Genomic DNA, 26,583 nt, shown 5'->3' with positions numbered 1-26,583 from the left:
CGCAATCAAAAACAGCCAGAGCCAGTATGGACACTGATTACTGTAAATACTCTGTTCATTGGGCCTGTTGTTTGAATGATTACAAAATCTTTACACGAAATACAGTGTTTACATAGAACTAAATGACAACTCTTTCGCCTCCCTGTCAGCAAAATACACGGTTGTTGTGTGTAGGCTAGGGATATTTCAAAAATGAGTAGCCTGGCCTAGGCCTATATAAATAACTGTGAACAAGTCAATTATAACAAAGAGCATTGCCGCCATCTACTGGACGATCATGAAACAACTAAAAGAAGTTAAGGAATCTGAAGGTTCTGCTGATAACCGCGCAGCTCTGCACGAGGTTCTGCAGAGCTGGAGCACAGTGGAACATTTCAGTTCTTGAACTGTTCATAACCTCATAAACAACTTTCTACCTCTCGTGTTCCACTTAATGTTCCATGTTGTGTTCTTCTTGGCCTGATGTATTGTAGACCTCCGAAAATAATCTTAAAGGTAACTTGACACAGAAAGGTGCGAGCTGCTGAACAGGTGTGACATCATGTTGGCTAGTCAACAGTGACATTCCTTCAACCTGTGTCAAGGAAATTCGACTAGGGCTACATGTTAGATGAGGAAGTAGGCTACGGGAGCATATCGTGTGTGGTGGCGAGTGAGTACAGGTATTGTGTACTTGTGCTCATGTCAAAACATGGTCCACGATTAAATCACGGGCCCGATGAGAACATCCACAGCGAAGCGGAGTTTGATGTGCGTGTATTAGGAACCTCGAAATAAAGGAACATCTGTCATGTCTAGCAGACTGCGCCATAAGAGACAGGTAAGCAACGTAGGCTATTTGACACACACCACGATTAGGTAAAGAGTAAATCTGTTCTTGGGTAGCCTATGCTAAGCAGGTGAACTAAGCGTGGTTACACTATACAAGTTTCTAAGCTCCAACTATCAGATAGGCTACAGTAACAGCAACATCAAAAGTGTTTTGTTATAGGCTTTCACATAGTGTGCCTAAGTGAGATGTTATCTGATTTTCACTTCACATTGGTGATAATTATAGTTATGGGCTCTTTTTTCGCTTCTTGAGATGCCAAGTAGGCCCAGGATATCTTACAATGTTATAAGCTATAGCTTAATGTTGCAATGCCAATGCATAACACATAAGAACTTTTTTCCTAAGAGGGGGTCATATAGGCTATATGACAACAGAACATGCCAGCCTCACACCAATGCTCAATTTAAGTTAGCCAGCTGGTTCAACCAAATGGCATTGGCGAAAAGCCTGATTTTAGCCTACCATCCAAGTAGGCTATAGAATTGGCACTATCAGCTTTAAAAAAATAATAATAATAATTAAAAAAAAAAAACGTTTTTCTTTTTGATTGACATAACACGCGCAAACCAATGTAGGAAACTTCCCATTGCCTCTTATCTGATTATGGGGTTTACCATGGCGTGTTGTGGGCAGTGACTGAGGCTTTCTTGCACATCTGAATTAGAAAAGTGATGGCGTTGGAATAAGACTGGATTACTAGCCTACTAGATCCAGTTGGCAATGCTGAGATATTTTTTTGTCATCTGATAAAATACATCAATTTCATTATAAACAGTATATTTATGTATGAGAAATGGACTGAAAAATTAAGTTCACAAATCACACGTCAGCTATTTTAAAAATGTCTTGAAAATATATGTTTCCTTGCACCCTCAAGAGTCTATTAGAATTGTGAAATTGTCTATTGCAAAAAATTGCATGAGTTCAATGAACCTTAAATCTAATCAGGAGTGTGATGCTTAGGTTGTTGTTTATCCCTGCTAGTTTGCATTTCTGGCTTGTGGTTATGTTGCTAATATTGCAGGACTAATTAAGGACACATGGGGAGTGCCAATATTGTTCCATGGTAGCCATACAACACTGCTTGACTTTGCAGACTTCTTTGTCTTAATTGGCCTTGTTAGCACTTACAGTAATGCCGATTATGATGAAATGTCAAGAATCGGACAACCAATTCCTCAATCTGTGTCTTCTTCTTTATGGAGTTCAACATCCAAACACTGAACAAAGTTGTGATTGCTTTTTCTGTTCAGACAATATCTGAAACTGCTGGAAGGACATTTTAGTCTATTAGTGTCCTTCTCCATACATTCAACAAAATTTAAAATAGCGACATTCAGTTAGGGTATTAGAACTGAACATGCTTTGATAGTTTCTCTGTGAAGTCTATAGATAGATCTAACATAAACAGTCTCTCATTACAAGTTGGTTTCTGGTCCACCCTGAAACTACCAGGGAACAGAGAATATTACAAACTTCTCATGTCTCTCCAGCCTGAGTCAGAGTATTAGTGTCCTCAGGGTGAGAGTGGCTCTGATGTAGTGCCATATCCCATGTCATCTCTACCTCTCTATTCCTCTCTCTTTCTCTCTCTCTCTCTCTCTGTCTTTCACACACACACACACACACACACACACACACACACACACACACACACACACACACACACACACACACACACACACATGCATACTACAGATACAGGAAAATACCCAAACCTCATCATTGACATTCCAAGAGCTTGCCATGGTCAGGTTGGTGTAAGCCCCATTCCACACATACTTTCAAATAGTCAGTTTCCGTATTCAGGTCAAGGGATAAGGGTTCCCATGAAGGTGTGGATATCATTGTCATATTGTCGTCATCAATATCACTGACTCACCATCACAGTCTGACAGCAGCAGTAACAGCAAGACAAATTCCTCAGACCATAAACATTGAAAGGTAGAGCCTTGTGTGTGTAGACCAATACCTGGTCTGCTATTCATCCCTGTCACCACACAGTGGGAATATAAAAAGCAATACCCTGCCTCTCCTCTGAATGGAAGGAATGTGTTTTGGGGTTTCATCATGGTATTCACAAGTGAATTTGGTTTTGATCAATCCCTGTGCTGAACCTCTGCATTTGGCCATTTTCATGAGGAAAATCTCTTGTTTTCACAAGGAGCACACTGCCATTCAAATTCAAAAGTGAATTGCCCTACTATGCACAATGACTCACCACATGGGCAAACACCTGTCACACAGTTTGCAATTAGCAATCACAGCATAATCAGCATAAAAGGGCAACAGTTGGGTGTGTTCTGAGTATAAAAACACTATTCTCAAATATTTTACAACACACATATGTATGCACTGACTGTAGTAGATGTAACACTGAACTAAAAAAGTCATTATAAAGAAGAAAAAGTGTTTTCCATCATCATAGTGTTTCACATTGAGCACTTCAGTGTTCAACTGGTTCTTATAAATGGCTGTTCATATGATAGTTTACCGTTTACCATTTTGAGAAAAATAACATTGTTTTGAATGTACTGTACATGTAAAGTTTAATTTTGCAGGACAATTGAGAGGTTTTGCCCATTGTGTGTGTGTTTTCTTTTTTTTTATGTGTGTAGAGTTCTGAGAGTATGAGGCATGCTCTCAGAAATTGTGTGTAAGCAATCCAGAAGAGCTGTAATAGTATACATGCATTGTGGTGTAATAACCCAACCCTTTATGTTTCTGTAGGGGAGTATCGACCTCCTGGAGGTGATCGGGGTGGTCAACGAGAAGGGCAGTCAAAGTTATCTTCCTCCTGTGGTGAGAAGGGCCCATTACATTACATTACATTAGGTTACATTACATTCGGCTAATGCTTTTTAACCAAAGCGACTTACAACATGGTAAAACATTTAAAGCCTTTAAGAGCAATTCTAACAATTAGAAAGAAAAAAAAAAGAACACAATAAGTGCGTCAATGAGTGTAATAAGTACATCAATTCACCTATGAAGACCCAAACAGTCATGGCCAGTTATCTCAAATTACAGTATTTTAGACCTATTATGCTTACATACACATTTAGCCCCTGTGTGCGATGTGTTCATCAGCTGTTATGGCTCTCAGTGGTCAACTTTTATTCGACCGCAACTGAGTCTGAGGGTTTCCATTTTACTGCACGTTTACTCCACGTTACTGCACGTTTGTCACAACGGGCATCTGAGATCTGTTCATTCCAAAAAGAGGAAAAAGACTCAAGCTAGAGCAGGCAAAGCCTCTCACCACTCTGCCACTCAGACCGACTGTGCTGTATGTGCTGGGTTTTCTCACCTGTTACAGTAACAAGTGGACAAATGAAAAGTGGGAGACTACAATTACAGTAATGTCTATTTGGCCACATTGTGTTTCTTCTGCTGCTCTTCACAAAAGGTGGCTGTATGTGTGTGTGAGACCTGATGGGAGATCACAAGCTGTTTTATTTGTAGTGCAGTGTTCTAACAGTGATTCTTTACCTTCTGATTCTTTACATTCTGCGTAATTGCCAGCCCATCACCCCACAGAAAGTGTGTCTTGTACTGTAAGTGTTCATTGCTGATGAGTTGTTGTTTATTATTTATTAACGTGAGACTTATTTGTTTCCCTCAGCACACCCCTCTGACTTATGACTATGTGTTGGTGGCCAACCACTTGGACGACATAAGCAGTGAGACGTTCAGGAAGCAAGTGGCGTTTGTGAATGCCCTGAAATCAAAGAAGCTGAAGATATCAGTAAGTTGTCCTACTGTATGTTGGGCCTAACAGATTATGGTAAAGGATACGTTAAAGAGCTTAGGAATCACTTGCGGGGAAAAATGTATGCCACATTACATGTCACACATCTGTTGTGTCACATTTTAGAAAATCCTAGATGATGACAAAGTGTTCTACGGGATTAAAGCGCCCAAGGCGATCTTTCAGCAGTACAGATACCTCCTGAAGGTGTCCGACGCCTGCAACTGGAGTTATGAGCAACAGGGCTCTGTGCCACTTTCCACAAGGTATTCTACACACCCTCATCTACAGTGCACGCACTTGCACAACTGCATACATGTTTATACGCTCAGATGGTACGCATACGCTTGCAATGCATCACACATAAGACAAAAGACAGGGGTGTTTTAAGGCTGCCGTACACAGCCGGCGACATAAGTACCGCGCGCACTCCGCTTTTGATGTCCAATTTGGCCTGCATTAGATTCCATTGTTTGCAATACAACCCCGCAGCCTGAATAGAATTGAGTCTGGCTACATCAGGCTACTCCCAGTGTCTGCACATTCACGTCGGCGGCTATACGCGGAGTGCTTAGCTGTTCTTCACATGACCATATACCATGAGGTTTGCTTTGATACACATACTTCATGCTTCAAAAGCATGCTTCAAAAAGTCACTTATTGTTGCATTCATTCTCTTCAAGCATTCTTACGTTTTTGTTCTCATCTTTCTTTTCAAGGATAAGGATAGTGAACTTCATCTTGCACCACACCTGCATCAGTGACACAGGAGGTGAGACAAGTAGTATACTCATAATGTATCATACTTATAATACGTACTCAGTACAAAGGAATGCTCTTTCAGCTCTCTTCCCTTCCACTTGCGCGTTCACATTCTCTCTCTCTTTCTCTCTTTCTCTCTCTATCTCTCTCTCTATATATATATATCTCCCTCTCCCTCTCTTTTATCTCTCTCTCAGAATACTTGCAAGACCTGATGAAGAAGAATGTATTTGAGGCTGAGTTCTGTTTACACGAGGTGAGGACACATGAAGAGGTGACGTCACAACCTGGTCACAACACGCATATTTTTAGAGTTAAGCTAGAGTTAAGTTAGCATGGGCATGGGTGGTTTGGTATAGTGATTAAAATGATTACGGCTATGAGGGCACTATGCCACATTTTCTTAATGCCAGTGCCAGCTCAACAACGGCAACACTAAAGAAAAACAAAACTATCTCTGCAATGTCCTTCTGCTGTTTTCTTGGGAATTCACCTACACTGTAGCATGGGGTGCAGTGCCTTCACACCCATCTGTTAAAAATAGGTCTGAATAGAGCCATTAATACCTCCTGATGAAACTTGGCATGGATTCCTAAAACAAAATGTCATCTTCACAATCACAAACAACCCACAGTCTTTAGTCAGTTAGTTATGCTGGTAGTGGCAGAATGTTGTCAACCTTCTGTCTCTCACCCACGCATATTCCCCACACACAACACATTTACTGTAGATGAGCTTCACAATGTCAAACATTGAGAATGACACAAATACCATATAAACATCATAGATGTGACTAGATTAACCATTGGGGCAGTAGGTACTGTAGGTAAGTAGGTAGGCAGGCAGGTAGGTAGGTAGACACCTATTATTACACACTATTATTATTAGTATTATTATTACACATTGTTACAATTGTTAAATTCACACACACACACACACACACACACACACACACACACACACACACACACACACTCATGCTGACAGATGTGTATACACTATAATATTTTTTGTGATGCATATAAATCTTGTATTTATTTGGCATACCTGTATGCCACTCACTCACCGTTCACAACCTACGGTAACCATTTGCAGAAAAAGGAACAAAGGGAACTGAGAAAGAGTTGGGCACGGTGGACTGCTTGTTTCCAAGGGCAACCAATTACCAATGTCAGGTTAGATGCACAAACTAATCCATACAAACACACACACACACACATGCATGCACGCACGCACACACATACACCCCCCCCCCCCCCACACACACACACGCACGTGCACACACAACAAATGACAAATATATGTATGCTTTTTGTAGAGATTTTTAAACAGTTATTGTCTGTATGTAGTTATGTCACTGAGTATGCTGTAATGTGCTGCTGCTAAGCAAGGCAAAAGCTACAGATTTGTATTATATTGTTATTTTGTATTGTTTTATTGTAATGAAACAGGAACTACTTTGGGGAGAAAGTGGCTCTGTATTACTTGTGGCTGGGCTGGTACACCTTTCTCCTCATTCCTGCTGCTGTCCTTGGGGTTGTTGTTTTCCTATATGGGCTGGCTTTCTACCAGACTAGCCCCTTGATGTACGTATTCACACACACACACACACACACACACACACACACACACACACACACACACACACACACACACACACACACACACACACACACACACACACACACACACACACACACACACACACACACACACACACATACAGATATACTGTCATTTCCTGACCATTAGCCACGGCTTATACATTGATTTTGCTAAATTTCTTCCGTTATAAGGTTGGTACACGGGGACAGTTACAGTAATATGGTATTAATATGGTTTTGTTTCTTTTGACTTGCATAAAACACAGTCCTGAGGCTTATTTAATTGCGGTTTATACACACATTTTTTATTTTACACAAAATTACTATATCTAGAGAGAGAGAGAGAGAGAGAGAGAGAGAGAGAGAGAGATTCAGACAACACTGGCTCGTCATGTTATTCAGATCCCCCGTTATGAGAGAGAGAGAGAGAGACACACACACAGAGAGAGAAAGAGAGATAATTACTTTGTAATTACTTTCCCATGCATTTGGTGTAGATGAATTTATATGAACAATAGAATGAAATGTATAAATAAATGTCTTTCTTTTGTTTGTATTTGTCTGACAGAAATGAGGTGTGTGACTCCGACATCATCATGTGTCCACTCTGTCACAAGTGCAAAGTGTGGAATCTTTCAGAAATATGCACTTATGCAAAGGTAACACATGCACACACACACACACACACACACACACACACACACACACAAACAACATCATCCTGACCTAAAAACTTTAACCTCCAGGTTAATGAACATACTAATCTTCAGGCATTGCCATAGGCCTATTTATTGCTACAGTGTACTTTGGTACTCATAAATTGATAATATTACTGTAAAACAAGAACACTTTCAAACAACCTCTAACCTACAGTAGAGGTGCATTCAAACTTTGTAAATAGCAAATAGTAAAAAATAGCAAATAGCAAAAAAATTAAATTTGCAAATGTTCCTGGCGAACATGTTTTCTCTAAACAGGTAAAGTAGAACGATTTGGTGTAAACAGCCCATTGTAACAGTAACACTTTGTCCAGCTCACATCCAGCTCCACTGTATGTTCAAGCAGAACTACTGTACCTCCTCAGACTGTGTGCAAGTGTTTGCAAACATTCACCAAGAATTCAAGGCAAACAACAACCTGTTTGCAAACGTTCCCAAATGTTCACCTATTTTTGCAAATTTGAACGCATCTCAGATCATTCTGTGTTTCATTCTGCAGGTGAATCTTCTTTTTGATAACGAGGGTACAGTGGCATTTGCCATGTTTATGGCTGTGTGGGGTAAGCAACAAATAAACATTTACTGTATATATTATATACATATTACACATACACTTGACTTGTAATATGTTATACACACACACACACACACACACACTTGGGGTTATTATTTTCCTTTATTATACGGCTCTTCACAATGCAAGTAGAATGTTCCATTGACTTGAATGGGATGTCCCAATCATTATTTTCTGCTAGAGGACCTCTGAAAAAATAATGACCGCTGTCAGTGGCAATGGAGTTTGCACTTCTAAATCAGGTCTTTCATATCACTCTGCAATGGAATTTCGTTGAAAGTGAAAGACAGCTAGTATGTGGGATAATGTATAGAACATAGGGGTTTGCTTTAGAAAAAGCAGATCAATAAAAGTTGTCCTATTTTTCATTTAGAAATACCTATGCTTAATGCGTCTTCAACTTGCTTACAGCCACAGTTTTCATAGAGTTCTGGAAGAGACACAGAGCCTCTTATGTGTGCGAGTGGAAGGTTTTTGACTGGTCAGAAGAGGAGGTAATGTACTCTTCAGTCATAACGGGGGATCTGAATAACATGACGAGCCAGTGTTGTCTGAATCTCTCTCTCTCTCTCTCTCTCTCTCTCTGTGTGTGTGTGTGTATGTGTGTGTATGTGTGTGATCAGGAAGAACTGATCCTGGAGATCGTAAACGACCATGACTGTGAACCCAAACAGCACAAACACTCGTACCTCCGTAGCATCCTTGTCATGGTGCTCGTCACCTTGATGGTAAGAAGTACTGCACATAATAAGCAAACAACACACACACACACACACACACACAGACACACACACACACACACACACACACACACACACACACACACAGATACTGATATAAAAACACAGCATCCATATATTCAAAGAACCACATGTCCATGAATGAAAGCAACAAGCTACTTCTAAAATCAGAATGCTCTTTGACATTCCATTGACAACTACATTTTCTCTCGATATAAGTGTGTGGCCAATTGATAAGAACAATTCTCAAAGCTTTTGCATTGTTATTCAGCAAGCAATGCATAGATACTGTAGGTCCTTGGACACGGAGCAACTGTTCATTATGTGAGCCATTGTTCCCGCTGCTTTCTACTGTGCAGTTAGCAGAATGGCTCATGATGTTTCAGGAACCACAGGATCAGATTAGATTTGGTGGGGAGTTTTTGCAGTTGAGCCTTGATCATGAATTGAAGAGTGCTCCCATCAACAGCTGGATTTTGTAAAAGCAGAATGTGAAACTGTTATCTTAAGATATTTTAGTCCGTTTATATGTTTGTTTTGTGATCTCTGGGCAAACATTGCTGGCTTTTGTCTTAAATTGACATCTGAGGTCTCTCTCCCTCTCTCTCTCTCTGTGTGTGTGTCTCTCTCTCTCTCTCTCTCTCTCTCTGTGTGTGTGTGTGTGTGTCCAGTTGGTGCTGATCATTGGTCTGGCCCATGCCTTGGTGGTGTTCCGAGTGATTGCTGCGGTGAAGCTGACCGACAGCAGCTGGGAGTTCCTGAGTGACCACGCCAGCCTCGTAGCGCTCATGCTGGGGGCCGTGCTGCACTACCTCACCATCACCATCATGACACGGGTACAGCTCAGAGTCTGCGTGTGTGTGTGTGTGTGTCTGTGTTTCTGTGTGTGTGTGTCTGTGTCTGTGTCTGTGTGTGAGCGAGAGTGTGTGTGTGTGTTTGTGTGTGTGTGTGTGTGTGTGTGAGAGAGAGAGAGAGAGAGATAGAGAGTGTGTGAGGGAGCTTGCCATTAGTTCACAGATGCTGTATAGAAATTCACTTCCTAACTTTGATCTTTTGGCAGGTCAATCGGCTAGTGGCTATCAAGCTGTGTGACATAGGTTAGTATCTAATTGCTGGCTTGCTCTTTGCTTTCTTGCTTCCATTATCACCATACCAATAAACCATTAAATTCTAATTTGATCAATATAGTACTCAACTATCAGCGTTATCAATATGAACTGTAGAGTGCTTGCACATGTCGAAGAAAAAAACAATTGTAGCTTTACAGTGGAAATATGCCATCTAGAGGTATATATGTGTATCACATGTATTGCTCACTCAAAACAACAGTCATCAGCTCCTCATGCTGCAGTCGTTAACAGGGTGCCCAGTTGAAGCAGATCTTATTAGTTAGTAATCAACAAACTCAGTAATCAATCAACAACTTGTAACTTGTAAAAATAGTGGCCTCCACGCTGACTTGTCTTCTGTTCCTCGGCAGAGCGTGTGCGCTCCAATGCTGGCATGGAGCGTAGCTTCACAGTGAAGATGTTCACCTTCCAGTTCTTCACCCTCTTCTCCTCCCTCATCTACACAGCCTTCTTCCTGGGAAGGTACGCCACCCCGCCACCCTTCCCCACACACACACACACACACAAACCCCCCCGCGTTAATTTTTACCTTAGACAGGTATGGCTACTGTACCTCTTATTGTCTGACGGTGATGGACACTGAAGTGACAGACGCATGTTTTTCATTCCCCCTGCCCAGGATAAACGGCCATCCAGGGAAGTACACCAAGTTACTGGGCAAGTGGAGGCTCGAGGAGGTGAGTGTCCAGTGCAGGTGCTTTCTGTTCTGGACCCTGTGAGAACTGTAGCGTACCTCGCTCTTGCCCAGGTCTTTTGTGTGTCCCTTTCTCTACTTGAGGGCATATCGTGGATGTATGTAGTGGATGTGTGAGTCTGTAGCTCAAAACAACAGCAAAAACTGAAATTAAATCTATTGAGGTGACACATGAGTCAGATCTGCTCCAGAATGTCAGTAGGGAGACCCGAGGTAAAAAAATTAGGACCAAGGAGTGAGACCGGAGCACTCACACTTTTAATGCTTCTAATGGTGCAAGGTGACTAACGTTTTTGACGCCCATGCGTCTTCTTCAGAGTCAAGCGCATGGCCGTTGAAACGTTAGTCACCTTGCACCATTACAGTAAAAGCATGAAAAGTGTGAGTGCTCCGGTCTTGCTCCTTGGTCCTAGTTTGACCTTGAGTCTCCCCACTGATCCCTGTGTCCAGTTCCGTGAGCACCAACCAGGCTGAAGCACAAGTGACTGCTCCAGAATGTATTGGGTCCTTCCTTTGCTACACTTTGTTACACTTTTCCAATAACTATTGCGAAAATCGGGCCAGTGGTTTGTGCATAGTCCTGCACACAGTCAGACAGACAAACCACATAAAAAACATAACCTCATGAAAATATGGAGAAGTAGAATGAAGCAAAAAAATGTACATCATTGAATATTGAGTAGATTATGAAATAGACTGATGGTGTGACTGATGGTAACAGTGATGTCTCTCTCTTCCCAAGTGTCACCCAGGAGGCTGTCTGATCGACCTGTTTATTCAGATGGCTATCATCATGGTCCTGAAGCAGAGCATCAACAACGTGTTTGAGATCACTGGACCGTAAGTGCCCCTCTGCATGCTGCTATGGGATGGTGGCCATGCTCTTCACTGGTTGGCAGGCAATTTCAGTGTTTAGGAAGCATGTTTCGGTGGTCCGAGGAACACGATGACGCCACACTTTCACAGAGGTTATACTATGTGAAGAAACTGCAAAATACTTTAAAGAGCCGTTCACACCAAGAACGACAACTATAAACATCTCTCTCTATGTTAATATGAATGATGACGTTCACACATAAACTATACCTGTAACGATAATGACATGAAGAACGATATTGTTGATATCCCATTAATGTCATCACATTCATTAACACAAGGATCAGTGAGGACGCCTTTATGCCGTTATGGCCATAGTTACCCTTAAGTCACATTCAGCGAATGTCTCCTCACGCTCCAGTACAGTAGCTGTTCATTCTGTGCGTCTGCTGAAGAAGAAGTCAGGCGTTCGTATAGCGCCAGGGCTCTGTGTATGGATTCTCTCTCTGCATCCTCAGACAGAGCACTGATTACAGCCACACAACAACTGCACAGGCCAAGGGAGGGGATGAGGGGAGGCAGAACTACCACATTGCAAAGAGCACTGAAGAAAAAAACATATTTTATTTAGCTGTTGTGTTGAGTTTAAATATCAACAAGCTTTGTTGGTTGTTGGTATTGATGACGTTTCTTTTAACAGTAATGATAACCTCCCTTCTGTCTCTCTCTCTCTTTTCTCTTTCTCTCTCTCTCTCTCTCTTCCCTTTATCTCTCTCTTTTCTCTTTCTCTCTCTCTCTCCAGTTGGCTGGCTCGCTGGATCAAGCGGCGGAAGCTCCCGCGGCAGAAGCGGAAGTGTGCCAACTGCTACGTGAAGGAGAACCAGGAGCCCAAGGAGGGCGTGCAGCTGTGCGACAACTGCAAACTGCAGGACCTGCAGCGCAACTACCGCCTCAACAAAGTGGACCGCTTCAGCCTCTTCAATGAGTTCCTGGAGATGGGTAATGCGTCACAAGTCAAATATAGATACTCTATCAGGGGGGCTGATTGGTACTAGATTGGAAAGGGGGAGATGTCAATCCCAGGAAGACCAATGGCATAGAGTTTATTTCCAAATAAATTGTGAAGCTGTGTAAAAATGTCAATTAAAAACATGAACTATGATTTGTGAATCAGAAACCCTACATTTAATTGAGTAGTGCAAATACATCATGTCCATTGTTGAAACAGAGAAAATGTTATTGTTTTTGTTAGAAAGGTAGTTATATCTCTGTGTCCTGTTGTCTCCTCAGTAATCCAGTTCAGCTTCACCACCATCTTTGTTGCTGCCTTTCCTCTGGCCCCCCTCCTCGCGCTGCTCAACAACATCATTGAGATCCGCCTGGACGCCATCAAGATGGTGAGCCTGGAGCGTCGCCTAGTGCCCCAGAAGACCAACAACATCGGTGAGCACCAGCAACTCTCACATGGACTCTGAGGAAGACGCAGTGCGTCGAAATGTCAGTCGATTGTGCACCACAATAAAATAAGTTCTCAAGTAATCTGAGTGCTCCGGTCATCTCTGGGTTTAGTCTCTCTCTGAAGTAGCCCAGCCAGCTTCTCTAACTCTCACATGGAGTTTTGTGATGATTCATTATCTTGCCAGGATATCTCTCTGGCTAGAGTACATTTCCGTCAAATGTTAGTCTCTGAGTCTCTGAGTTCGGTTATGTCACTGTGTGTGTATTTCTGAGTGTGCGAATGAGTCTGAGTTTCTGAAATTCAGCATTGGTGTGTGTAGGTGCGTGTTGCCTTGAGGAATTGTGAATGTTTTCATGTTTGACTGCATCTGTGTGTGTGTGTCTGTGTGTGTCCTCTGTCCACAGGCGTGTGGACCACTGTGTTGGAGGCAGTGGGAGTTCTGGCGGTCGTCGCTAACGGCCTAGTGATTGGTATTTCCTCAGACTTCATCCCTCGGCTGGTCTATAAATACTACTACGGCCCGTGCTACAACTCCACTGAGCCCAGTGTCAAGTGAGCTGAGAGGAATAGCAATCATCTCATACTTAAAGACATTGAATATGACATATAGATCCAGTGAAGATGTCACTATTTTTTAACTGTGCTGGATTATTCATTGAAATGATGCATAATGAATACATATTTTTCACACCTGTCTCTTTCTCTCACTCTTTCATCCCATCCCTACCCTCCCTGCTCTCTCTCCCTCTCTCTCCCTCTCTCTCCCTCCCTCTCTCTCTCTCTCTCTTTCTCTCTCTGTCTCTGTGTCTTTTCCTTCCATCCTCAACTTCAGCTGTATGTCGGGCTACATCAGCAATACTTTGTCCACCGTGGCTAACCCAGGCCTTGTTTTCGACCGCAGTCAACTGCAGATAGATGAGTTCCACAATGTGACTTACTGCAGGTAAGGGGTGAAGGAGCGTCAAGTGACAGTACTAATGCGCCAGTGATACTGGCTTGGGTTTTCAGTTGCAGGTCTGTAAAAAGCAGTCAGTTTTTGAAAATGAAACGAGGTGGGAATAAGCTGCGCAGAGAGCACTCAAAGGATCTACTGCTACATTAGTCTTGCTATCACCATACTAAACTCAATCTTTTAAGATTGAACATTAGTATGAGGAGGCTGCGCTTTATTTCTACTGCACAAGATGCGTGATCAATGGGCATCGTTCAAATGACGTACACTTGGATAGTCCTTCAACCAATCAGACTAACGATCCGGTGCGTCTTTTGGATAAGCTAGTTTCTGAATGGAGTCAAAGGCTCTGGCAGGGAAAAGAGGAGATAGATATGCAGGTTTCCTGCCTGAGCTGCTGGGCGAAATCCAAATTCGCCGGATGTTCAGGCAGGGTTCACCCAGCCTATTGCCACATTACTGTCCTGACACTTTGTGATGCCTCTCTCCTCAGCTATAAGGACTACCGCAGCAGTGAAGATTACAGCCTAACCCCACAGTTCTGGCTCATCTTGGCCGTGAGACTGGCCTTTGTCATACTCTTTGAGGTGTGCTCTCCTCGAAGTCAGACTTGTTGTACTACGATTAATATTATTACACAGTATTTGGAGATATGATACTTTAAAGTTTATAATCAATTTCAAAAAACAAATGTCAAAGAGCCTTTTATTCCTTTTTTGACATTTATTCTCTCTGTCTGACCCTCGTACCCGCAGCATGTGGTGGTGATTTGTAAGTTCATTGCTGCCTGGTTTGTCCCAAGTTCATCACTTCAGGTGAAAAACACAAGACTCCACGACAAGTTGAAGAGGCTAAAGGAAGAGTTAAGGTGGGTTCAGTTGAGAGGCCTTTGTAGATGACCATTTATGACCAGCATAAGGTTGGTAAATGATTGTTTAAATGTCATATTTGAGTGGTTATGAAATGGCATTCTTTTGTTTACAAGAAAGGACCTTGCACTTCATATCCTCCTCAGTGAGTGACAAATGTATGGTTAAAAAAAAAATATATATACCATTCTTGGTTTAGATGCAAAGTCGTGTATTGTATCACGTAGAAAAAACAAAAAGTCCTCCGCGCTCCTGGGTAACTCTGGTGCGTCAACGGGAGAGGACAACTTAGTAGAGATAAAAGAGGTTCAGACTCTGATGAAGACGTAACATAACGTCGAAACGTTAGTCTCTTGATGTTGGCACCTTAAATAAATATTTAAAAATCTTAACTTCTGAGTTGCTCCGGTGAACCTCTTTTATCTCGTGTATTGTATCTCTGGTAGGAGTTTCAACATGAGTCTTAGAGCCAACACCTGTGGCTCATTTCTACCCCTTGCACTATATAGGCTACTTGTGATGTGAGGGCCTTGAATTTGGTATTGTATTGCACAGTCTTGCTGCAGAGACAAGATGACAAAGAACACCTCAAATTGCTAATTTCACTCAGGGAGCTTTTTTAAATATAAGATGTACTACCTTATTCACTCATGTATGTCCTGACTCGTCTCATGTGCTCTATGCTTGTTTGTTGTCCTCACACACGTTTCTATTCCAGCGGCGAGAACTTCTATTGAAGAAAAAGATTGTTTCTTTTGGGACCCTATATAAGGAGGGATCCAGACTAATCAAGAACTCTTGAACTAATGGTGTCTTGATAAGTGGCCTGTTACGTCTATACACAAGTGTCGAAGGATTCAACTCTAAGAAAAACATCTAACACAATTTATTCAAACTGCTGAATTTGGGCCCTGAGGAGAAGGGTTCAAGAAAAGAAAAGAAAAGAAAAGAAAAGAAATGAGAGATGATGAGAACTTGCACCTGTGCCTTCACTGTGAACTATTGAGCTGTCTGCAAATTGCTTGGTTGGCCTGGCCTGCAGCCACACCTTTGCTGGAATGTTTAGAGGGACAGTGCAACTGTTCAACAACAATCTGGTGCCAATTAATCCTGCTCTATTGCAGCTGTTTTATCTGGTTAATGATGATTCATCATCTGTAACATAGTAACAGCTGTTGCATCATGAAGTCTGTCTATTGCCCTCCTCCAGGGAGTTATATTTACTGTACATATTATATGTACTATTACTATTGTAAATAATTATTATTGGCTTTAAAGCCGCGTTTGAGAGCCTGAAATTCCATATAATTTGTAATTGAATACAATGTATTGTTTTGCATTACAATTTCGGGAAAATGAAGGATTTTGTATACTTTTTTACGAATAAAATTGACCTAGAAATGGAATACCCTACCTGTTTTTACCTGCCCCAGACACAAACACACTGGTAACGTGCAGAAAACTAAGATATGAATAGCGTTGTGTTTTTACTTTCGCTCTCAAACAGGTGAGACTTGTCACGTGAACACAAAAGTAGGTTGTCGAAGTGACTCCACACACCGCAGAAGATGTGCGCTTTCCGCAGTGCTAGCTCTCAGGAATTAACGTCTTAACATCGAACATTTTCACTCAACACCTGGGTCGGCTTGGTTAGGTGTTTTGATATGACGAACAGAAGTATCGCCGTAATTTTGCTCTGGACGTGCGTGATCTGGAACAGAATGTTGGTCTCAGAAGGTAAGATTTCAACTTCAAGGTTTTGTTACAGTATGTCAATAGCAGACATAACTTTGGTTACATTGTAATGGTAAGCCATCGATACTTCATAAACGTGTTGTGTATCTAGGGAAGTATAGCCCACTATTTACCTTGTAGCCTACTTATTTTACTCTTGAAAGGTCCGGTCTCAACATCTAAGAGCCCATAATTTGTCAGTCTCTTCTGAGGCACTAATTAAAGGTTATTACATGGTGTTGCATGTGATGTCAGTTGATCTTGGGTATTATATTTGGTATGATGTTCCATTTGGACTGTGACTGCCTATTGACGAGGCTACATTGTAGAGTTATAGCCTATCGACATCATTAGGTAGGTAGACATGTGCCCTTCGGACCCGGATGTCATGTGGTATGCTTGCAGTAGGTTACGGTAGTAGGTTAATGATCGAGGGTGTTTTAATGATGTTGGAAAATGCCTGCGTCTTTACTTAGGGTCAAGAGGCTTTTGTTCAGGACAGACAACGAATTTGTGTTGATTCAGTGTTTTCTCACATTACCAATGCTGAAAAAAGAAGTTATGAAGAAGTAGGCTATTGTTTACACACCACAGCCTCAGTTGAGTTGACTTTCCCATAAAGGTGTGTGTGTGTGTGTGTGTGTGTGTGTGTGTGTATGTGTGTGTGCGTGTGTGTGTGCGTGTGCGTGTGCGTGTGCGTGTGCGTGTGCGTGTGCGTGTGCGTGTGTGTCTGTATGTGTGTGTGTGTGTGTCCAATGGGTGTAGGCTATCAGTGTTCACGCTCGACAGTGGAGATGTTGACTGTAGCCTATTCAGTGTGTAATTTTGTCAGACAGACGTAGTGTCTCATCAGTGGAGTAGAATCTGTTCTTTGTTGTTTCATTTGAATAAATTCAAATCAGGTCAGTTGCTCCGTTCCTCCCCATACTGAAGGAGGTTTCGTGATGCCCTTTACCTGAAAGCCCTGAGGGGAGCCTGTTGTTGGTGGACAGCAGTAGTGAACAGTTCAGGATCATTGCCATCAGTACACACATGAACTCTGCCCTCATCGAGGCAACCTGTCAGTGAACCAGGTCCTGGAGACCTGTTTATCTCACATAACCTAACCTCTGTACAAGGATACTACAAAATGCAGTTATTTCTTCTAGTTGTAGTGTTTTGCGTTTTAAACTTGTATTTAAACTTTGTATTTCCCCTTCTATAAGGATACAAACCTTGCTGTAGTATAGTGTTTGCTAACTAGCTCTACAGTATATTGATGCTGCTGCTACATTAGAGGCTGCTGTATGGCTTCAAATGGAAATAAACAAATGTAGTCTTATCTCCAAATGGCCCAACTGTACATCCTACATCGTCAGTAAATGTCATTTCTACAGTTAAGCCACCCTTACTTTCCCCTGTTAACTTATCTCTAATGTGCCCTAATGCAAAGTGAACCTTCTAAAACACACACACACACACACACACACGCACACGCAGGCACTTACACATGTAAGCACACACACACACACACACACACACACACTCACAAGCACTTACGCACACATACACACACTCACCTTCACACTCCATTAACTCTGCCTACACCAACACCGCCCTCCGGTGCCTATCGCCAGAAGGACCCTCCCCCTCCTGCCCTCTCAGACCCATAACAAAACTCCGACATTAGGCACCAGGCCAGCGGCGGCAGCACAGGGGAAGGCCTCCATGCAAAGCAGTGTCTGAAAAGCATCACAGGTTAAATGAGGCTTTGGTGCACTGAGGCCATGCACTTGTTTAACCTGCTTTCAGAGGATGATACAGCGAATTATATCACACACACACACACACACACACACACACACACATATCTCAGGGCACAGACGTACATGCAATGTGCAACAGGTTCATGTGTTTGGCTTGTCTCTTTCTATTTAGAAAAAATTGAATGTGGATCTCAGTATTTGCTTGGTAAGCAGCATTAGATGACAGTTCAAACAGTCATGTGTGGACATATTCAAGTGGACATATTCCAGTCATACAATAAGTTGCATCTCTGGATGCTTTTAATTTACAGTAATAATGCCCTCAGGCTGTGCGCAGGCTATGAATTTGGAAAGCAGTGTTAATTTTAATGCTGAGGCATAGCCCCAGAACCGTCAAATGTTACGCAGCATATTTAAAGTACATGTTTGAGGTGCATTGATTGGTCTTGTCTGGGGTGCTGTGGCTCACCTGCGTGGTGAGGTCAGGTTTCAGCCCGCTGGGTTACGCAAGGACACGGCCTCCATCAACTTCAGCTGGGCTCATGAACAAGCCTTTTGTTTTTACCTGACGGATATCCACACACAGACACAGAGTGAGAAAGAGAGAGAGAGAGAGAGAGAGAGAGAGAGAGAGACAGTCAGACACACTCACACGCACACATACGGAAACAGCCTGGCATGTGTAAATGTGTATTCAAATACACATGAATACACATACTCATAATCACACAGATGTTTACTATATCCTCTCTCACCTACAAAATGAAATCCCCCCTCCCCCTCCACCTCTACCTCATTTACGCGCAGGATCTGCCTGCTCTGAGCCGCCAGAGTTTTTGCCCAGTGCATCATCTGAGGTCTGGACCACCGAAGGGACCACCGTCACCCTGAACTGCACTGTCCTGCTGGCCTGGGACATCAGTGACCCCAGCTGTGACGCCAGCCTGCGGTGGCTCAGAGAGGCTGCACCCATCAACGCCAGCTGCTATCCCCAGAACACCACCGAATGGTGAGCAAACTGTAGGAGAACCACAGGCAGCAGTGGGATGTTGGACATGCTGTACAAACCAATGAACATTACAGTCCTTTTGATTTTCATTGATACACCAAACAAGGCACCAAATTCACTTAGTCTTAGTGCTTTTGCACACTGCTCCGACAAACGCCACCAAACGCCAGCAAACGCCTGGGTCAGTGTGCGCCAGCTGGCTGTGTTTGTCGGCGTTTGTCGGATGGAGTCGTCAGAGTTTGACATGTCCAGTCGGGTCGGGTTGAGTTGTACAATGTCGGACCGATGTAAGTCATTTGTCAGCAACAGCAACATTCTAACGTTCCTAATTTTGCATACTATAAATGGATTGAATGATGTCTAAGGACCTTTATGGTACATAGCAGATAGTGTGTGTGGCAGTGATGATCTCCCATGGCCCTGAGTGCTCTATGATTAAAGTACAACCGTCATATGAGGTCTGAGCCCCTACCCTAAGAGAAAATGGACACATTAGTCACTAGGAACCCCCACTAATGCCTTAGCTTACTTAGTAGCTTAGTAGTTCTGAGATGTTGAGCTTCATAGTCATAAAAGTTATTCCATTGAGTTGAGTAGCGGAACAAACCTCTTTAGATATAATGTCCAAAAATGCGTACAGCTACAAGAAATACCTCACCTCACCTTCTTAAGGTGTAACAGAATAGGAATATAGGGTAGGAAGAGTATAGGAAGTCCGTCACACCAGTATTTTTTCCTAAAAATATTTTTTACTTAGGCTACTGTACATCATAAGTGAGTACATCACATATGAAAAGGTAGTGCAACGCCCAGAAGTTGAAAAGTTAGAAATATTTTTGGTAGCAAATATTGGTGTGGCAGACGTCCTTTACTCATTTTGTTGAACCCATTTCGTCCAGCACTCAGTTCTAGAACTTGGATGTGCGTGCTTTATTTTATTCTTACAGAGTAAGAATTTCAATAAGTCAATTTTGACAAAATATTTCAGAGAGAACCTTATCAATCTTATAAAGGGGATGAAATGTTAAAGTATATAACCTTGTGCTGACCTAAAAGGAAGTGATGTGATTATATGACAAGGAGGATTATTGTGTTGTGCGGCTCTCATCTACTCTAGTAACCATGGCAACCAGACCCAGGTGAGCAGCGTGCTGCAGGTGAAGCTGACGGACTCGACAGACTTCGGGTTCTACAGCTGCGTCGTGAGGAACGTATCGGTCACCTTCAGCTTACACAAGTCAAGTAAGAGAACACTCAAAATATCCTGATGTTTGCACACTGTCAGTGCAAGTAAGCTGGAATAGTACCTGTTTATGAATGAATTACCATGGGACTACAAAACAAGTACATGAATGTCACATGGACTGGGGACAGAAATGCAACACTTGATTTTCTTCTCCAGACCTTTATGACTAATAGCCAAATCGGCAATTTACAGTATATACTGTAGATACACAATATCTATTGGGGCGCTTTCACACAGACCGTTTGATCTGGACCTGAGTTTGTTTGGGCCGATGATTCAGTGATGTTTGGTAATGTGAATACAGTCTACCGAACCTGGGTGCAGACCCGAGTCTAGACCAGGGTCCACTAGAAAACAGTGTCTGGGAGACTGTTCGTAGAGTTCAAATTCTATCTCTAACAAACTGTATGGTACAGTTCAAATGTTATCTGTTTCAAAGCCATGAAATAAACTGCTGCTTTTGCAATGTTGCTAAGCGATATTGGTAAAAAGAAGCTATTGTTTATGATAGGCCTATAAGCAGACCTGGGTCTGCAAAAAACAAAAATGTAGTATGAATGCGGACCAGCTGGGTCAGGGATAGTAGGGAGTAATCACACTCAGCTACAGTCCAGTTACTGTAAACGGACCCAATGTGAAAGCAACCTTACATGGACAATTTCCTTACGGAAACATACTTACGCAAGTCATGAAAGTGTAAGTTTGGTAAACAAATGTGTACGGCAATTTCCTGTGTATGAGCTGCATTGTGTATAAGCCACTGGACAGTGTTTTATGCAAGTTAAAAAGACACAAAATCATATACATACCATATTACAGTAACTGCCCTTGTGTATTAACCTCAGAATTTAGCAAAATCAATGGATAAACTGCGGCTAATAATTGGGAAATGATGGTAAATCTGTCGGTAAGCCTTCAGGGTGTGTGATAGTAGAGTAACATTAGGTTGTGCTCCTTTGCCAGACCTGACCAGTCACACGGCTACAGTAGTGGCGGCCTTCACCCTCCTGCTGCTGCTGGGCCTGGCTGCACTCGTCTACTCCAGGTGCCACCTCAACCTGAAGCTCTGGCACAAGAACACCTACGGAGACTACGAGATCAACGGTGAGGAGCTCCGGAGGGCGCAGTATCTTGCAGTGCATTAGTTAGTACACAGTCATAGAGTTGTTACTGTGTTTAGGACACAACCCATAGTATATTTTTGTTGAAATCTTGATTCTTGATCTTATACTTGTTGCTCAATATTTGTTTTACTCTGTGTGTGTGTGTGTGTGTGTGTGTGTGTGTGTGTGTGAGATGTGACATTTAGTCTTCCTACAAGTATGGCTTATACAGTTCGTAATGTGTGTTTTGCTGTTTTAAATCACAGATGGTAAAATGTATGATGCGTACATCTCTTACATCAACGATGAGAATGACAGGAAGTTTGTGAACTTCATCCTGAAGCCTCATCTGGAGAACAGATACGGACACAAACTGCTGCTCAACCACACAGACATCCTACCAGGAGCAGGTGAGAACAGACACACAGAGGATCTACTGTAATGCGCACAAAGGGAATATGGCGGAAAAAAGTGTTTGACGTTTGGAAGTCCTCCCTCCCGTGTTGAGGAGACGTGTGAATTGGCTGGAAATGTGCATGGCTCAGTCCGACGCGCTTTAGTTGCTTTCTATTTGGAGAGCCAGGACTTACAGTAGGTCTGATTGCTTGATGGTGTTTTAAGTCTCCAACGTCGTCTTCCAGTGACAGTGCTGCCACTATCGACTTGAAGGCACCTAACCCTAAACCTAACCCTGACCCTAACCCTAACCCTAACCTTAACCCATGCCTAACCCTAGCACCTTCCAGGCAGCGCTAACTTGAAGACAAAGTTGGGGGCTTACAGTTTTTTTCAATCGTTTACACACAATTTTGAAAACAGGGCTTTTTTTTCTAAACACCTCACACAATTAACCAAACACCACACCCAATTAGCAGAACATAACAGGTTGTTACCAAAATGGAATATTTCAGTCAAAACAATAAACAAATTGATAAAAACCTTATACTGTTCTCATGTCACTAACACATTCTTTCAATTATTCTACACTGTCTCCATCTTATACACACCGACACAATAAATTCAAAACACATCTGTAAAAAAGCTCGTTTTAGTAAGTAGCATGTGCTAGATTTGCCCAGACATCGTTATGTAAGGGATCATTTAGATGTCCAAAAAATAGTGACAAACGCACAACATTCTTCATGATTAGTTAGACATACATGTAGGAAAAATGTACACAAAAAGGTCTATAAACTTGCACTTGCACTGCACAACACTGATGCTGTAGACTGAATATTTCTTTTAATATTTACAGGATTTCTTACCATAATCAGTTACAGTAATCAACAAACAATGAAATAAATGAAACAAATGAAATCTGTAGACAAATAAAAACCACTGCATAAAGTACACTTTGACTCTGAAGAACAACTAGGGCCTACTGTAAAAGCAAGACTGTATAGCACACCTGAGTGCTGCATTTTCAATTTTTCACGTGTGCTTACACACCTGATGGATGTAATTATCCAAATCGTTCTGGTGTAGTCTTTGGCAATCCAGGCCTTTGTAATGACAAGGAAGTAACTACAATCTTTATCTGTGTCTAAGGTGTGAAAATGTGTTTTACTGTAAAGCTCAAGCTTAACACCCTACTGTCACCCCTTCCTCCTGTGCTCCTCAGGCAACGTGTTCATTGGCTGCTGTTGTTTATGACTCGAGCCCAGATGTTCACTTTCCATTTAATGTAATACAGACTGTTTGTGGACACTGGAGTTTATTTGAGTGCATACAATTTACAGATATCTAGAGAATTTGACAAAAATTGGATTGGATTAGAATTGCAGACTGTTCAGTAGCTGTGACATGATGTGTCTGTGTGTGTGTCTGTGTGTGTGTGTGTGTGTGTGTGTGTGTGTGTGTTGTAGAGCCATCTGCAGAGCTGGTGATGAGTCTGAGCCGGAGTCGTCGTCTCATCGTGGTCCTCTCTCAGTCTTACCTACAGCAGGAGTGGTGCACCAGCAACTTCAGGTGACACCTCATACTACAGTACAACAACCACACACACACACACACACACACACACACACACACACACACACACACACACGTTTGTGCATGTATATCGCTTTGGACAAAGGCGTCTGCTAAATAACCATAGCCATAGCCATAGCCATAGCCATAGCCATAGCCATAGCCATATATTTTTACTGTAAGATTGAGTGGTTTTGCCATGCAGAATAAGTTTTGCATGCTTTTGAATTCTTGTCTTTATATACATTTGAGTATTGTGTGTGTGTGTGTGTGTGTGTGTGTGTGTGTGTGTGTGTGTGTGTGTGTGTGTGTGTGTGTGTTAAGGCAGGGACTGTGGCATCTAATGGAGCTGTCCCAGAGGCCGATCTTCATCATGTTCCAGGCTCAGCAGAAGCAGCTCAGCCTGGAGGTGGCGCACCAGCTCAGAGAACACGAACACCGCGTACACACACTCATCTGGGGACCACGCTCCATGGTCAGTGTCTCACACACACACACACAGAAACACACACACACACACACACACACACACACACACACACACACACACACACACACACACACACACACACACACACACAAATCTTAGAGAACAAAATTGGGAATCTTCAATTTCAGAGTCAGACACCAAGAAAATGACATTTTGCACAAATGTCCAGCATCTGTGGATTAGTACGGACACAAAGACTTCTTTCCAACGTAACGTTGACAAAGTAGCCCCTTTCTAACCCCCCCCCCCCCCCCCCCCAACCCCCTCCAGACCCCCTCGTCTTCGTTCTGGAAGGAGCTGGCACTAGTGATGCCCCGTAAGGTGACCTATCACAGCAGCCGGTCTGCGGGGGATCCCCAGACACTCTTCCAAGGGGACAAGGACCCCATGCTTTCTCTGCGCCCCGACTACCTGGACTGCCGCCCGGACCCGGACCCTGCTGGAGACCTGGGTAAGAGAGGTGCTAGTGGTGACCTCAGTCTGGTCCTACAGTAATTTCCAGTGTATTAGCCGCGTTATGTATAAGCCGTAGGGCTGTGTTTTATGCAAGTTAAAAGGAACAAAACCATATTGCTGTAATGCCAAATTAACTGTCCCCGTGTATCAACCTCATAGCAGGATAAATTTGGCTTGTACATTTTTTTTTATAAGCCGCGGCTAACTGTCGGGAAATTACGGCACTTGCATTGTGCTTGATAGGGCTGATGTAATTCAACATTTCCTGTATATTAGCAGCATTGTGTATAAGCTGCAGGGCAGTGTTTGTTTTATGCCAAAATGACAGTACCGTTTGTGGTGTGCTGCAGGGGTCAGGCTGCCCTCCAAAGCTCCGGTGCTGCCTGCGGCCCCAGTGGCCCCTGACCTCTCCTCTGACCTCTCCTCTGAGCTCCGCCCCGCAGACATCGACGTGTCTGACCTCGGCCTACGCAACTACGCTGCACGCACGGACTTCTACTGTCTCGTCACAGAGGATGATATCTGACTGAAGAGAGAGATGAGTGAGAGATAGCAGCAAAGCTTCATGTGTGACTGTATGTGTGTGTGTGTGTGTGTGTTTGTGTATGTGTGTGGACTGTACTGTACGTGTGCAAATGTCTACTATATGTATGTGTTTTTCACATTACATTTTGCTGATGCTTTTTAACCAAAGTGACTTTCAACAGGGGTGGAGTGGAACAAGGACAGTGCATTCAGTCCATATAGTCAAGTGTCAGTTCTAGTCAGGGAAGTCAAGTGCTAGAATTAGCATCAATCAGTATCTCAGCAGAAAGAAGACATCAGAAAGGATTCGCAAGGATTGGAAGTGGGAGTCTCTTTGTTGTCTTTTTAAAAATATATATTTTTGTAAAAATAGAAGCGGAACGTGATCCAGATGGTGTGCAGTGCATTCCTCCCCTGGCCTTGGCCAGTCTTCATTTCACCACGTCACTCCATGCTGCTTCCCTGCTTCCTTATGTTTTATGTCAACAGAAACCACAGCGCAGCTGTTTGCAGGGACTGCGCAACCATAATGGCACAGTATGATTTAAGCAAGCCCACAAATCTCCACAGAAGGAAAGAAAATCTGCACAAACTGAACAGAGTTCAGACTTTTAAGGTGCTTGCTTTCTGTTATACTGTAGTACTATGGTACTACTCCCTCACATGTAAATATTTCGTACAAATGTAAAGAGCTGAACCATTTAAGTGTATATTTGTATTGGTGTTTGTATCTGTGTTGTACTGTAAATGGGCAAATTGATTACCAATTTAAAATATGAATCATACTTTTCTTTGTCTTCATCTTTGTAACTACTGTAAGTGTGACCTAAATTATTTTATGTATGAAGGTGTTTTGATTCTGTTGGACAAATGATTGTTTGATCGTTTAGATTTTTAGTGACTAGAAAGCTTGACGCCTGGCACTGCTGTGCTGTGACCATGAGCAGCTGTAAGACACTGTGCAAAAAATGTATAAACATATATTGAAAATAAAAATGTGAAGTGAAGTGGTTCCTCTCTCTTTATGTCAGTCGCCAAATGGTGCCCTTACAGCTGCGTCAACAAGAGAGTTTTTAATTGGCCACTAGGGGGCGTTAGAGATACAATATCTTACATTATTAGTTGTTTGGCTGACGCTTGTATCTATGGCAACTTACAGTGAACTAACTACAATGACAGTCACCCTGGGGGTTAAATGGCAGCCCAGATCCTCAAACACTCAACTTCAGACAGGGAAGTTGGTGTCACATATCTCTTAATGAGTCTACACCTTTAAACCTTTTTTGAAAATCACTACTGCGTTACCATTCCCAATAGGCGCAGTGTGGCGACAGAGGTACATCACAACAGTATTCCACATTATAAAACACCTTCATTGATAGCACTGACCGTTAATCATCAG

General features: G+C 42.6%; 2 protein-coding genes across 2 annotated transcripts; both read left to right on the top strand.

Moving 5' to 3' along the window:
- Positions 1–632: 632 nt before the first annotated feature.
- On the top strand, positions 633–16,308 carry LOC134094722 (anoctamin-9). The gene is made up of 24 exons (XM_062548348.1): positions 633–820; positions 3,563–3,634; positions 4,458–4,580; positions 4,710–4,849; positions 5,303–5,355; positions 5,543–5,601; positions 6,441–6,520; positions 6,797–6,931; positions 7,518–7,608; positions 8,168–8,228; positions 8,654–8,736; positions 8,866–8,970; positions 9,654–9,818; positions 10,043–10,079; positions 10,463–10,574; positions 10,732–10,789; positions 11,549–11,646; positions 12,425–12,621; positions 12,913–13,065; positions 13,486–13,633; positions 13,914–14,024; positions 14,527–14,620; positions 14,789–14,901; positions 15,621–16,308. The coding sequence occupies exons 1-24, from the start codon at positions 791–793 to the stop codon at positions 15,637–15,639; spliced, it is 2,337 nt and encodes a 778-aa protein (XP_062404332.1). The 5' UTR covers positions 633–790; the 3' UTR covers positions 15,640–16,308.
- Positions 16,309–16,448: 140 nt separating this feature from the next.
- Positions 16,449–26,157, top strand: sigirr (single immunoglobulin and toll-interleukin 1 receptor (TIR) domain). The gene is made up of 9 exons (XM_062546634.1): positions 16,449–16,639; positions 19,189–19,390; positions 20,508–20,632; positions 21,600–21,740; positions 22,006–22,149; positions 23,605–23,707; positions 24,035–24,185; positions 24,471–24,651; positions 25,007–26,157. The coding sequence occupies exons 1-9, from the start codon at positions 16,567–16,569 to the stop codon at positions 25,180–25,182; spliced, it is 1,296 nt and encodes a 431-aa protein (XP_062402618.1). The 5' UTR covers positions 16,449–16,566; the 3' UTR covers positions 25,183–26,157.
- Positions 26,158–26,583: the final 426 nt, after the last annotated feature.

Source organism: Sardina pilchardus, chromosome 10, assembly GCF_963854185.1.
Source record: "Sardina pilchardus chromosome 10, fSarPil1.1, whole genome shotgun sequence".
Classification (NCBI taxonomy): Eukaryota; Metazoa; Chordata; class Actinopteri; order Clupeiformes; family Clupeidae; genus Sardina; species Sardina pilchardus.
Note: the sequence above shows the minus strand (reverse complement) of the source record. Positions and strands in the feature narration are given on the sequence as shown.